The sequence below is a fragment of the Carassius auratus genome, chromosome 18, assembly GCF_003368295.1.
Source record: "Carassius auratus strain Wakin chromosome 18, ASM336829v1, whole genome shotgun sequence".
NCBI lineage: Eukaryota > Metazoa > Chordata > Actinopteri > Cypriniformes > Cyprinidae > Carassius > Carassius auratus.
The window spans coordinates 13,176,924-13,189,590 of NC_039260.1; the positions used below are offsets into that span (position 1 = coordinate 13,176,924).

General features: G+C 39.1%; 2 protein-coding genes across 3 annotated transcripts; one reads left to right on the forward strand and one right to left on the reverse strand.

The window, feature by feature from the left end:
* Positions 1–1,723: 1,723 nt before the first annotated feature.
* LOC113118502 (zinc finger BED domain-containing protein DAYSLEEPER-like) lies at positions 1,724–3,846 on the reverse strand. Its single transcript, XM_026287733.1, has 3 exons — positions 3,583–3,846; positions 2,241–3,202; positions 1,724–2,138 (listed from the first exon to the last, which is right to left on the reverse strand). The coding sequence occupies exons 1-2, from the start codon at positions 3,818–3,820 to the stop codon at positions 2,676–2,678; spliced, it is 765 nt and encodes a 254-aa protein (XP_026143518.1). The 5' UTR covers positions 3,821–3,846; the 3' UTR covers positions 1,724–2,138; positions 2,241–2,675.
* Positions 3,847–4,207: 361 nt separating this feature from the next.
* On the forward strand, positions 4,208–11,686 carry LOC113118503 (uncharacterized). 2 transcript variants are annotated; one of them, XM_026287734.1, is made up of 6 exons: positions 4,208–5,190; positions 7,563–7,733; positions 7,805–7,980; positions 8,075–8,250; positions 8,333–8,511; positions 8,592–8,859. In XM_026287734.1, exons 1-5 carry the CDS (start codon positions 5,172–5,174, stop codon positions 8,496–8,498), a joined length of 708 nt encoding a protein of 235 aa, XP_026143519.1. In that variant the 5' UTR covers positions 4,208–5,171; the 3' UTR covers positions 8,499–8,511; positions 8,592–8,859. The 2 variants fall into 2 exon arrangements, 1 of the variants encoding a protein (XP_026143519.1); XR_003294327.1 differs by lacking the exon at positions 4,208–5,190 and adding an exon at positions 8,983–11,686 and having other exon boundaries at positions 6,900–7,733; positions 8,592–8,848.
* The last annotated feature ends 981 nt before the right edge of the window (positions 11,687–12,667 follow it).

Genomic DNA, 12,667 nt, shown 5'->3' on the forward strand with positions numbered 1-12,667 from the left:
TGTTCATCATTTGTGATTGTTCCTGAAGAAGTGTTTGTATTACCGTGTTTGTTTATAGTTAGTGTTCCCGTGCTTTGAGTCTTTGTTTATCTCGTTAACTCAGTCCTGTTCAGTTATTTTGTATTTTCCCTAGTCAGTGTCTTCCCCCTCGTGGGTTTTTGTTTTCCCTTTTTGTTAAATAAATCCTGTGTTTAGTTACTTCCTGTCTGCACCTGAGTTCCTCCCTTGCCAACCCTGACAGATTTCAGTTTCTTCAGACCTTGGAAATGTACATGAATTAGGAGCTACGATAACTTCTGATTTGATTGAAGCTGTGAATTTCCAAAAAAAAAACAGTATACACAAAAAAAAGTGCAAACACGGGCATTTTAGTGGAGTCTTGGGTCATGCTCAATCATAAGGTTTATTTAATTGTTTGTTTGCTTATGTTTCTTTTTTTTGTGAAATGGTGTTTTGTGCTACCATCTATGCAAAGTTGGTGCAATAAAGTAACATTGGTGAGCGTGATTTCTCCAAGTACGACATGTTCCTGTATCAACATCCTTGTTGATACTGGAACAACATTCCAATCAACCAATCAGAACTGAGATATAACTTTACAGAAAATATCTGTTTCTACAACATTCTTGATCTGCTATCATTTCCCATTGATTTCAGGAATAAATTATCGTAAGGGTTAGGTTTAGAGGTAGGGATTGGGTTAAGTCTAAATTTTTGGACAATAATGTTGACCCAGGATCATCAGAAGGTTTTGATCCAGGAACATGTCTTACTTGCCAATTCACAGCCATCACAAAACATCATAGTTAACAATTACTTGTTGCCATCTTTTGAAATATCTGAAAGCCATGTGTCACGATCATCAGCTGGAGTGTCCATGAACTCCTATAGAGGGCAATTCACTCAGGACTCTGGCATATTCTATTTCCAACTCCATTTCCCATAATCCCGTTCTTAGGGCTTATCACAACCAGGTGTTCCCCATTACCACTCCCCTATATAAACTGTCTGGGACTCAATCATTACGAAGTCTTGTTTAGCCCCATATAGCATTTCCGAGTGTTTTCCCTGTGTTTGTTTTTCCCATTTTGGATTGTGTATACCACCTAGTGGTGGGCAGAGCGAGGCTTCATGAAACACTGAAACAGTTGAAGCAAAGTGCCGTATTTGTTTCGAGGCTTCGAAACTTTACTGACACCTGTCTCCACGGTGACACCTAGTGGCCAATTGCCCATGTTATCTGAAACAACTTTGACAACAAGCCATTTAAAAATAAGTAAAAATATTTTGTTTTCGTTAATGTGGTGATATTTTAAAATCCTATAATAATATCCTATATAATCCTATATCATAATAATAACTAGGTTATTTTGGTCATGAAAAATGAATAAAACAAATAAATCCACAATGGTCTAATTTTTTTTTTTTTTTTTTTTAGATTTTTATTCAAAAATATTAATTGCTCTGCTGTGGAAGGGCTTAGCCTACTTCTTTTTTTACTGATAATTTCTCCAGCCTTAGAAAAAATCCTCTCACAAGGGACACTTGTTGCTGGCATGCATAGATATTTTTTAGCAAGGACATACAAATGAGGAAAAATCACAGCTCTCTCTTTCCAGTAACTTAGTGGATCATGGGTTCTTGGCAAAAATGCATCTTTTAGGTACTTTTTAACTTCTACTGTGGCATCTGCTGTGGCACTGTGTATCGCCTGGGTTTCATGGATACGACTATCAAAAAGTTCCCATAAACTGTCCTGGGTTTCTGTTGTTGATGTTGTTGTTGATGATGATGATGATGGGCCTGATGTTGACTGTGGCTCTGAATGAAAGTAAAAACAACAATTAGTTACTAAGTCTAAACTGACAGCATATATGAAGTATAAGTCACATAATTATTCAGATGACATAACTCCATAATGTCAGATGAAGAGTGAAACTGCTTACCAGGAGTTGCTGTGTTTGAACGCATCAGCGAAGCACACTCCAGTGTGATCTGCTTTTCAGCCTCCTGGGCTTTGGCAGGATTTCCAAAACCCACATTTTTGAACCTTGGGTCCAGCAGTGTAGCCAGAGCCAAGGCTCTGAATGACTCGTACCCACCACATCTTGAGTGCAGACCTTCTTGCAGGTGTGTGCCTGTTCAAAACACAAGCAAACCATATTGGTTATATTGATAAAAAATAATATGACAGTTGTGGCCAATACATTACATACAGTAGTATGGTCATTGTGGCCTACCTAATTGTGCAGTTGATTCCTGTGCTGATTGGCCTTTTTTCTGCGATAGCTTGTGCTGCAACATCCTGTAAAGTGGTATGAGCTTTGAAGCAGACACTCTCTGTTCCTCTGACAACTCTGTCGTTGCGAGTTTGAAAGGCTGCAGTAGTGACAATGATTCTTGTATAATGTTATACTCAAAACTTGTCAGCGGAGCAGTATCACTGTTTAAATTTGATAGCGCTGCACCCACTGGCTCTCGTTGCTCATACAAGCGCTGCAACATGTCGTAAGTGCTGTTCCATCTTGTGTCCACCTCCTGCATCAGTTTCAGAGCTGGTCTGCCCATCAAGCCCTGCATCTCCACAAGCTTGTCCTTTGCTTTGCAGCTGGATCTAAATAACCCCACTATCTTTCTGGCTTTCTGTCGTATTTCATTGATGAGTGGGGTTTGATCTAGGGCCTTTTTACAATTAAATTTAAATTGTGGGCAAAACATGGGACATGCCGAAGGTTCAGTAGCTGGGCACTTAAGATCATGTTGGATGCACTATCAGTCACCATACACTGAACTTTGGTGGTTATTCCCCACTCGGCCATTAGCAAAGCTTTAGCCTCCATGAGATGCTGGGCTGTGTGTGTTTGGTAAAACCTCCTTACACCCAGTACAACAGTTGCCAGCTTTGCCTCTGGTGTTATGTAGTGGCAAGTAACACCAAGGTATCCGTCCATATTAATGGAGGACCACATGTCAGCTGTAAGGCTAACAAAATCTGCCTTTTTTAGGTCCTCCATTGTCTTCTCCTTAGAAATGTTGTACCTTTCGGTTACCATCGTTTTAAGTGCCTTCCGGGATGGGAGGACATAGCTTGGATCAAGTTTGTTCACAAAAGCCATGAAACCCTCATCCTCCACGATAGTGAAGGGCTGCAAATCCTTTACCACCATGTCTACAAGAGCCTCATCCAATTCCCTCTGTCTGCCTTTTAAAAGAAAATAAAGATAAAAGATTAAAAGTACTTTCACAAAACTAAATAAAAAAAAAAAAAAAAGCTTTTTCAAGTTTGGAAAAGTTTATGCTCAGTGTGCAAAGACAGATCAAATACAATATAAAATTAAAACAATTAGGAAAACCAAAATGTTGTCTTCAAGCCTATAAAAATATCTATGTAATACAGTGACTAAGTTTGTGAGATGTTACATTTACATATTCAGAGTGAAGCTGTTTTCAACATGATTGGGAGTTTTGGAAAAGATTGACGTTACGTTGTAAGGCTGGTGGACACAAGCCTAAGTCTATTTAAAACTATGGACTTTCTAAACAGTGTTACATGAAGTACATATTATATCAAACAATGTATACCTTGTTTAGATGGCCCAGCAGTGTCAGTAGCAGGCCTAGGTACAGGGGGAATGTTACCATCCTCTGCACACTGCAAAATGGCAGGATGAGTGCTCCTCAAATGGCGCATCATGGATGATGTATTGTTGAAGTAGGCTAGCTGCCTATCACAATACATACATCTCACTTTATTTGGGGTTTCCAAATGGAAATGCTCCCACACCACAGATTTACGGCATCTCTTCTGTGGAGCCTCCATTTCTCTCTATTCTATTAATGTCTATATATATCTATCTATCTATGAATCTATATATTTATGAAAGTATATATATATATATATATATATATATATATATATATATATATATATATATATATATATATATATATGAATCTCTCTCTCTCTCTATATATATATATATATTAATATATGAATCCATATATAAATTTATATATCTATGAATCTATCTATCTATATATATATGAATCTATCTAAATTCTATATCTCTAACTACTGTGCTATCTGTCAATATCTAACTTAGCCTATATAAATGTGTCACTATATCTATCCTAACTATCTGTCACTGTCTTTAGTTTATCAGTAAATATATTTAACTTAAATGTAACCTAAATATGACTAACTAAATCGCACTATAAATGTCAATAAATCGTAAACGCTATCTCAAAATCTTTCTCCTCTCACAAAAACCCACGAGGTGAAGGTGCATTAACTCCTCTTTTAAACTTTGTGGCAGTTGAGACAGATGTGCGATTGTGTGGTTTGTTCCCGCCCCTGTCAATCAAACGCAGACTCGGCAAGCGTGCCACCTGTCGGTCGAGACACTTATGAAACGCGCAGAAGCTTCGTTTAGCCATAGTCACGTGACATGGGTGTTTTGAATCACAGTTCGGAGCAGTGTTTCGAAACATCTACGCTTCGGGATCTCGACACTGTTACGAAACATTAGTTTCGCGTCAGCCATCCCTAATACCACCTCTGATTCTTTGCCATCTGCCTTGACCTCTGCCTGTTACTGTTGCTGATTTTGGATATCCCCTGACATACTTGACGCTGTTCTCCAATCTCTGCCTGTATAACCATTCTCTTATTAAATATACTGCAAATGGATCCGAACGAAATGAGTTACTCCAGGATATTGGTTTGTTTTAACACACAGGGAGTGTCAGCCACATTCAAAAAGTTAACAGCTTAAGTCATTTGTGGATTAATGCTTATTGGAGACGCGAAACTGTTTCAAATGGTTCAGTTCACTTCGGTGAACTGGTTCAAGAAGATCTGGTTACATCAAGTGATTCGTTCGTAAACCTGATATTACTCCACTGCAGTGAACGCACTCACAACAGACTGGAAGAGAAGACAATGCTGAATAAAGTCATAGTTTTTTATATTATTGGACCAAAATGTATTTTTGATGCTTCAGAAAATTCTAACAGACCCTCTGATGTCACATGAACTACTTTGATGATGTTTTTATTAGCAGCTAATAGCCCCTCCTCTTAGAGCACGATCTGAATCAAAACACGAGCGTCCAAAGAAGAAGAAGCATGCGTTGGAGGACGGATTGTTTCCGGTGCTCGAAGATTCAAGAATGAATCCGGAGTTGAATGGTTAGTAATAAACACTTAACACAACATAAGTCTGAGAAGTTAATCTATGTAGTTGTCGCTTTCCATTACGGAATGAGATTCTCGCAACATTTTGATAAAAAAACTATTGTGAAATGACGGCCGTTTCTTTAACAATGTTATGCGACTAAAACGTCATTTTTTCCATCTCGCGATCAGTCATTCCAAAAATCGTATATATATATATATATATCACAGCCACCGCACTAGACATTATTATTATAAATATTAATGTAAAGAGACGTAAGTTAGGCCTAAGCGTGTTAATTAATGACAAGGAAAGACCCTTATACTGTGAGCGGCACATGAGGTCTTGATTGTGGCATTTCTTTAAGGTTTAGAATCCAGTAACGATATTCCTCTAATTATTTCGTCTTTCATGAATTAAAGAAGTCTTGTAATCTGTTCAAACACACCCCGCTTTCTAAGTCAGTTGACTGTAAATGTGCAAAAACTGTTTCCATTGCAGTTTTGCTAAATATTTCCACCTCACACGAGCGTAAAACCTTTCTTTTGCAATAAATGGGAGTCTTTTTTGCAAAATTGATGGGTTTCCATTGAGCTTAATTTTCAATTTGCGCGACTTGAAGGGTAATGGAAATGCATTAGCAAGCATTAAGGAGCCTAGCTAATAATCAGCTATGTTTACATGCTGTAACACGCTGTAAGCTGTTCATATCGACTGCCCTTACTACATAACGGTAATGTTATGTTAATGTTAACGGTAAGTATTTAAAGGGGGGGTGAAATGCTATTTCATGCATACTGAGTTTTTTACACTGTTAAAGAGTTGGATTCCCATGCTAAACATGGACAAAGTTTCAAAAATTAAGTTGTATGTTTGAAGGAGTATTTTTGTTCCCAAAATACTCCTTCCGGTTTGTCACAAGTTTCGTAAAGTTTTTTTCGAGTATGGCTCTGTGTGACGTTAGTTGGAGCGGAATTTCCTTATATGGGTCCTAAGGGCATGTCTGCCGGAAGAGTGCGTGCTCCCGTATAGCAGAGCACTGAGAGGCTGAGCACAGACATTCATTCACTGATCAGAATGAGAGCGTCGCGAAAAGTCACAAAAGAAGTGTGTTTTTGGTTGCCAGGGCAAGACAACCCTGCACAGATTACCAAAAAAAAAAAAAAAAAAAACGCATTAAGGGACCAGTGGATGGAGTTTATTTTTACAGATCATCAACGGAGTTGTGCAAGTGTTTTTGTTTGTTCCCTGCATTTCGAAGATGCTTGTTTTACAAACAAGGCCCAGTTTGATGACGGATTTGCGTATCGTTTATTTCTTAAGGATGATGCAGTCCCAACGAAAAAGGGTGACGATCGTGTGTTGGAACAGCAGGCGCTGAGTAAAACTGCTTAAAATATCTCTGCCTCCTTGTTAGTGCGTCCGCCTCCCATGCCAGTTTCAGCCTCGGGATCTGATTCTGGATCATAAATAAACGGCTGAATCTGACTGTTAGCCATGGTTTTTGGATGATGTTTTTTCCAACTTCCAAACGCACTCAACGCAAAAGCCTACTGGCGCTCGTGATTCTTTAGCCCCGCCCACACGTCACACCTCCAGCCGGTCGTGTTTTTCCGGGAAAAATCGGTACAGACTATCTTTCTCTTATAAATATAATAAAACTAAAGACTTTTTGGAGTTATGAAGGATGCAGTACTACTCTATAGGTACTCAAGATTAACAGGATACTGAGTGAAAACGAGCATTTCACCCCCCCCTTTAATCATAACACAGACTGTTTGCTTACTCAATCCAGATGAATATTGAAAAATATTTTAAACGATTTAAAAAGGCTCGTCCAGAGGAGAAAATACAGTCTGGACCAGAGGTAATAGCAAAGCAAAGAAACACATGTTGAAGATTATTATTCTGACCTTTGTGATAAGCTATTCGGTTAATTTATTTTGAATATTTCCAGGCTTCATTCAGTGCTGCTGAAGCAGCAAGAGAGGCGCAGGGAACGTTAGCTGTAGAGATGTAGAAGAGGAGGACTGCAGCCAACATGCTGCTGCTGTGGGTGAGCCAGGTGGGGCTGAAGCAACAGGTGAGGTTAACAGCAAACACAGGGAGGTGAAGAAGCAGGGCAGGTCAGAAAAGCAGATTTTTCAGGAAGAGCAGTCCCATTTCTATTTGTCTGTGACTTGGAGACAGGACAGCAAGCACAAGCAGCAAGCACAAAGACACTGGATTTGATCCAGAGTGGCTAATGATGCCTCAATTTAAGAGTTGGCTGTACCTCACACAGCAAAACTGCATAATTTGTGTAATCATGAAACAATAATGAAAATATTTTAATTTCATTATTTTATTAATTGTAATTCTTTGACTGCTGTGTTTGTTTTTTTAGGAATGTTTTGTCGACTATGCAGACAACACAAGCCTGTACCTAAGATAGGCCGCGCAAATAGGGCTTTTGTTGAGGTTGGAGCCGTTATATACAGAAAAGACTACTTGGAACGCCACATCACTATGGAGCACCACCAGGACAGTATCAGATGCCAGGCATCTCTTGCCTCTGGTAGGTTCCAATTTCAAAAACAAGTATAAACTTTTAGTTTTCGAATAGTTTTATTATTATTTTTGTCACAGGCATCTCAGTCATAAACTCGTTTGAGCCCACTATTGTTTTGGAGCATGAGGCAGTCATTGGTGGGTTCAAGTGCCTTTACTGGCTCGTAAAAAATGAACTAGCCCACCACACAAATTATCCAAAACTTTTGAGCCTTGGTGAGCTTCTAGGGTGCGACTACTTCAGGAAATTAAAGGTAAAGGTCACTTAGGCATTACTTAAGATTACATTTAATCTTTACATTAATAAATAAAAATTACAGTCCTTTTTTCCCTTTTCCCAATGTCAAGATTGACAGGAGGAATAACTATAGATCTCATCATATTATTGACGACATGCTTGAGGTCTTAGCAGAGGTCATAGAGGAGCCAATTCTTACTAAAATTAAACCATCACAGGGAATTAGCCTGGAAGTTGATGAGACTACAGATGTGTCAGTCGGCAGGCAACTTGACTTGCATGTCCGGTATGGGAACATTTATTTTGTTTGATAAATTCTGGGTGCTGTTAATGAACTGTGAATTCTACTTGCCTATGCTTTCTCTCAGATCCATAGATAAAGAGGGACTAGTGTTTAATCACTTCCTGGATTTGGTCCATATTGCTGATGGCAAAGCAGACACTATTGTCGCAACTGTCAAGAATATTATCTTGAAGAAAGGCCTCCCAACCGAAAAACTGTATGGACTCGGGACTGACGGGGGTTGTCAGTGATTTGAAAACAAAGGTAATAGTAATTTGATACCATTGTAGTTATCTTCTGTCAATTAATATCCAATAATCAGTCTTTAATTGCAACGTTTCCAGGAAGTGAAGGACAAATGCTGGTTCTCTCAGCATAAAGCCATCGAGACCCTACAGAGGAACCTGAGCGCCACCTCTGCCAATGCTACAAGGACTGCAGAGGTGAGAAGATGTCCAGGGGCAATGGGCCTTTACACATTCTGTGCTACATATAGATTTGTGGTAGCAGTTTACCTCCAAGCTGATGTTTACCACACCTTGCATGCCTGTCCAAAGTCTTTCAAAAAGCACATGTCAACTTTCTACCTATCAAGGAGCAGGTATGTTTTTTTTTTTTTTTTTTTTTTTTTTTTATCAGTTTAATTTGATATATTGAAATTAGGGTTGTTTGCAGGTCTACTAAACAGCAGCTATTTTTTTTTTTATATAAATGTAGGTTCCTGTCACTATTCAGACTCTCAGGAGCATTAGAGAGGCTGGACTGACTCCACTGCCTGGATCATTCCTGCCTTCATCAGGACCTCGATGATCCACAAGGACTTGGAGCCTTCAATATACAGCATGAGGAGGAGAGGAAAAGGAGAGGGCAAGATATCCACGAAGTGTCGAGGGAGGAGCTGTGGGCCAGATTCCAGCGAGATGCCTTAAAACTAATGAATTTTCCTTTTCTTCTTCTAAATGGTCCTCTATGGCCTGGCCCTTAAAGGATTAATTCATCTCAAAATAAAAAAACAAAATTCCTAAACATTTACTCACCCCAATGCCACTCAGATATGAGTGGAAGAGAAATTATGTTTTTGTAGGAAAACATTTCTGGATGACCCTTTGAAACTGCATCGATTTAGACTTCTACAATTTGTTTGCCATTTAAGCCCATTCTGTGGAGAAACATCCAGAAATGCTTTCCTAAAAAGACGTAATTTCTCTTCCACTGAGGAAAGAAAGACATGGATATCTGGATGGCATTGGGGTGAGTAAATGTTTAGGACATTTTAATTTTGAGGTCCTTTAATGACTGTAGTTAAGGTGGGTGTAGGCTCTTCCTAAAAATATGCTGATGGTCTGTTCATTGTAGGTCATCCACCCTTACATCACTGGCCTGGAAACACACCTGGACAGACGGTTCCATGATCTGGACATTTTTGGGGCCTTCTGTGTTTTGGGACCGCTTGGTAGAGCTACTTCGGAAGATGAAATAATAAAGGTCTCTCAGCTGCAGACTCTTGACAGGAAATTTTGCCCTGAACAGGAAAATGAGGTAGTGCAGGAGTGGTTCTATTTCAAGGTGGGTGTATCAAAATGATTACTAAATTAAACTATGATTCACAACACCAACACAACACAGTAATGCCATGATGGTAAGCCAAATGTTGTTTCAAGAACAAAGACCAGAAGGAGATCCTAAGACTGCTGGTGAGTGAGATTGATGAGTGGGCCAACCTCTACCCCTGCCTGAACCTTCTTGTAGGCATAGTTTCCAGTGTAAACATGTGAACACAATTTTTCAACAATAAATAGGGCAAGAACTTAAATTTGACAAGCACAACAAATAATTAATCATTTTTATTTATTTTAGTGCATTTTGTGGTAATTTTTTTTTTTTTTGCTCTGTCCTTAGGTGAAAACAGACCTCAGAAATAAGTTGCAAGGAGAACACCTGGCTGCTTGTTTGAGGATCTCAATCAATGGACCCTGTCCTGAGGCATTCCCTTATGATAGGGCATTGGTGTATTTTTTTTCAAAAAGCCGCCAAAAATTAAATGTCCAAACAAAGGGTGCAAGATTTGTAGCTAGTCTGTGGAGCAGTCAGCGTAGGAATGCCTGATAAGTTATCTGATTCTGTTTTGTAAATTAAATATGTGCGCGTCAATAAAAATGACATGAAATATTTAACCCTTTTTTTGTTGTCGTCACGACATGAGGGTGAGTCATAAATGACATATGACTCACCCTCATGATAGTGCAGAAAGAAGGAGCAATTAGCAGCTATTAGGGGACCGAGACTAGAATGGAAAGGAAATTATAGTATGGGAAGAAAAGGAAAAAAACACAAAGAGGAAGGAAAAAGGTAAACACAAAGGGACACAAGGACACTGAATGAGGTTAAGAAAACCTCCACTCTACCCACTTTTGTGAATTCGCAAACCATGGTGAGGATTATATTTGTTACCTCATGTCGACCGTGGCAGGAGTCCTTGCCAATCTATTTTGAGATCCAACCATGGGAAGGTCAATCTTTTCCATTGTAGTAGCGGTGGTTTAGGTTTTAGGTAGTCGGTGGTTTAGGTTTGCCGGTTTTAACTGGCAACACACAAGGTATCCTTTTACATATTCTGCCATGTCTTGCTGCATGCCAGGCCAGAACGCCACTTGCTTGAGCATTTCTTAGGTGGCCTTGGCACCATGGTGTCCAGCACATGGTGCATCATGGGCGTGTGTCAGCATCATTCCCCTTTGGCCCTGAGGAACTACGAGCTTTGGTGCAGTTAGTGGCTCAGGGAAGATGCAGTATGTGCTTGATTGAGTGAAGTTGGCGGAGGTCAACTGACTTATCTAGGTCAGGTGAGTGGCAATGGTTGGTAGCACTGGAGCTGAAGCATGGAGAGTGAGGAGATCATCAACGGCAAATTGAAGTGAGAGTTAAATGTGGGAGAAGGTGGGGGTTTGCGCACCAGTGGAGTGCTGGCAGCTAGTCATGGCTGCCACTGATGGGGTGGGTGGGAATGCAGGAAATGCCCAGGACTCTCTGTGTAATCACCTGCTTTGGCGAGGGCATCAGTTTGGTCATTGAGGTCTTTGTCTTGTACTGGTTGATGTGAGTGACCGGTGTGGGGAAGAGTTCCTAATGTTTGAAAGGCTTGTTGTTAACTGTCTTGAATTCATTGAGTCTTTTTCCATCCAGCTAGATGGCACGTAGACCTTAGGTGGACATAGTTGGAGTTGGTACAGATGAGGAGTTCTTTTATGTTGTGGGATGTAGCAAGTTGTAGGGTGATGAGAATGGCTGCTATTTCTGCATATCGCGATGAGTGAGAGCCCCAATTTCTAAACTAAATCCCCAATTTTTTTTCATAAAAAAATCTGATTTATGATTTGAATTGATTTTAAAATCAATGTACAAATGACAAAACAAGTTTTAATATAGTTCTTTATCATTCATTTACCAGTCAAATTTATAACAGACAAGATGATTAAGAAAAAAAAAAACAGTAATGTTATTACCTCAATGCTGAAAAGACCTTTATTTTTTTAATTTGTTATTTATTTTTGTTAATACTAACCCATCATGCATCTAACCATCCACTCGGCATTAAGAGCTGTTCAGATTAAAACTGGCAGCTCCGCTGTGAGCCAGTGTCATGGACAGAGGACAGAGCAGGTGTAAATCTATTTTGTAGTCTATTTCCATCTGGTTATGCCGCTGGTTTAGTTTTTTTTTTTAAATATTATTATTATATAACTTATTTGCAAATAAAGCAGTCACTCTATACCAGAAATGAGAGTTGTCATCTGTGCCCCACTGCGCTTAAGAGAGTGTCTTAACTTAATGACATCACACTACAGTTTAAAATCATCTGAACACAGTTGTGGGTGCAGGATCCATTCCACCTGCACGATCCATTTCACGCATACGCGTAATTACATAGTAGAAAACGTCACGGTTTTCCTACACCAGTGGTTCCCAACCTTTTTCAACTCGTGGCCCACACAAACAAACACGCATGTTTGCACTGCCGACTGCAACAAAATTAACTGACCCCGGAATTGTTGGTTTAATAACTTATTACTCAAAAGCTACATTGTTAACTATCTTTTTTGAATGAACTGGCAATGAACAGAAAATAATTCGGGCTGGCACCATTTGGTACTGCTGTTATTATGTAGCATATACAGCAAAAATATCAAAAATAAATTGGCGGTTTATTCTTAAACCAATCAGCGAGCTCGAACAGTGGAAGCATAGTTACAGTTTAATATTTGTGTTTTGTTAATTTAATTTATATATATGAAATTGTTATGTTATGAAATTTTTACATATATTAACAATATTATTATTTATTTTAATAGTAATTGGCGGCCCAATCTTAAATTTTATTTAAGAGTAAAAATTATCTCTCTCACACACACACACACACACA

Coding starts and splice junctions, on each gene's coding strand:
- LOC113118503 (XM_026287734.1), top strand. Junction 7,734..7,804: donor CCAGGCATCTCTTGCCTCTG/GTAGGTTCCAAT, acceptor TTTTTGTCACAG/GCATCTCAGTCATAAACTCG. Junction 7,981..8,074: donor ACTACTTCAGGAAATTAAAG/GTAAAGGTCACT, acceptor CCCAATGTCAAG/ATTGACAGGAGGAATAACTA.
- LOC113118502 (XM_026287733.1), bottom strand. CDS start 3,820: ATGGAGGCTCCACAGAAGAGATGCCGTAAATCTGTGGTGTGGGAGCAT. Junction 3,203..3,582: donor TGCTGGGCCATCTAAACAAG/GTATACATTGTT, acceptor TTCTTTTAAAAG/GCAGACAGAGGGAATTGGAT.